Below are 1,085 nucleotides of genomic sequence, written 5' to 3'. Positions count from 1 at the left end.
TTTTTTTTTTTTTTTCGTTTTATCCTAGGTAGGTTAGTGAAATCCCTTTCGAAAGAAATTTTTTTTTAAAAGTGCTGTGATGAAAACGATTTATAGATATTTTGAATAACACATAGGTACCTATTTATTTAATTTAATTTTATTTGGTGATCAAAGTTTTTCATTGGAATAGTCAATTTTAGAAACCCACTAAGTTCGCATTGTGCTTGATCCAGTTCAAGGCCAACTTTTTAGTCAGTACTTCATGTGTTAACATTGGAAAGATGTTATCTGCCTTTGAGTAAATAATATGCACGGGTTTGTATGACTAATGCCACCTCGTGAGAAGATTATAGCTTTTGGGTGTTTTTACAGTTCCCCCCCCTAAACACTTCACTCGATATTTTGTCACACTTAGAACATTACTAGAAACCCACGAAGGAACCATCATGAGTACCAAAAGCAATATAGTCCGTATAGAAATACCCACAAGCTCTTCCATCTTCATTAGATCTAATACTAACCGCGAAACTGTCGTCACCATTCAACACGACAATGAAGAGAATAATGTTGTTATCATTGCATCACCTGAGAGACATAAAAATAGGATCGGAGAGTCCAACACACACACTAACCGCGAAACTGTCGTCACCATTCAACACGACAATGAAGAGAATAATGTTGTTATCATTGCATCACCTGAGAGATATAAAAATAGGATCGGAGAGTTCAACACACAGTCCTGTCAGAATCCAATGTCAAGTGACAATGTGTCTGGTGAAGAAAATGAAGTGCAAAGCAAAAACTTACAGCCAATGGAAAGAATGTCTAGTGAAGAAATTAAAGGGCAAAGCAAAAACTTACAGCAAATGGAAAGAATGTCTAGTGAAGAAATTGAAGGGCTAAGCAAAAACTTAGAGCTAATGGAAAGAATGTCTAGTGAAGAAATTGAAGGGCAAAGCAAAAACTTAGAGCTAATGGAAAGTAATCGTACTGAATTACGAAAAACAGGAAAGAAAATCGTGGAAACTGACAAACGGGTCACAAGGAGTGCTGCTAGAATCATCGGCAAGATTAGCAGTAATATGGTCCTTAGGTCTGGCACT

At 36.4% G+C, this 1,085-nt stretch overlaps 1 protein-coding gene across 1 annotated transcript; it reads left to right on the top strand.

The window, feature by feature from the left end:
- Positions 1 to 12: 12 nt before the first annotated feature.
- On the top strand, positions 13 to 1,075 carry LOC113472726 (the record flags this gene model as incomplete). Its single annotated transcript, XM_026832510.1, has 4 exons — positions 13 to 186; positions 413 to 548; positions 660 to 892; positions 947 to 1,075. Coding segments are annotated over exons 2-4 (482 nt in total), but the record flags the coding sequence as incomplete, so codon positions are not given.
- Positions 1,076 to 1,085: the final 10 nt, after the last annotated feature.

The sequence above is a fragment of the Diaphorina citri genome, unplaced genomic scaffold (assembly GCF_000475195.1).
Source record: "Diaphorina citri unplaced genomic scaffold, Diaci psyllid genome assembly version 1.1 scaffold7646, whole genome shotgun sequence".
NCBI classification, from domain to species: domain Eukaryota; kingdom Metazoa; phylum Arthropoda; class Insecta; order Hemiptera; family Psyllidae; genus Diaphorina; species Diaphorina citri.
Note: the sequence above shows the minus strand (reverse complement) of the source record. Positions and strands in the feature narration are given on the sequence as shown.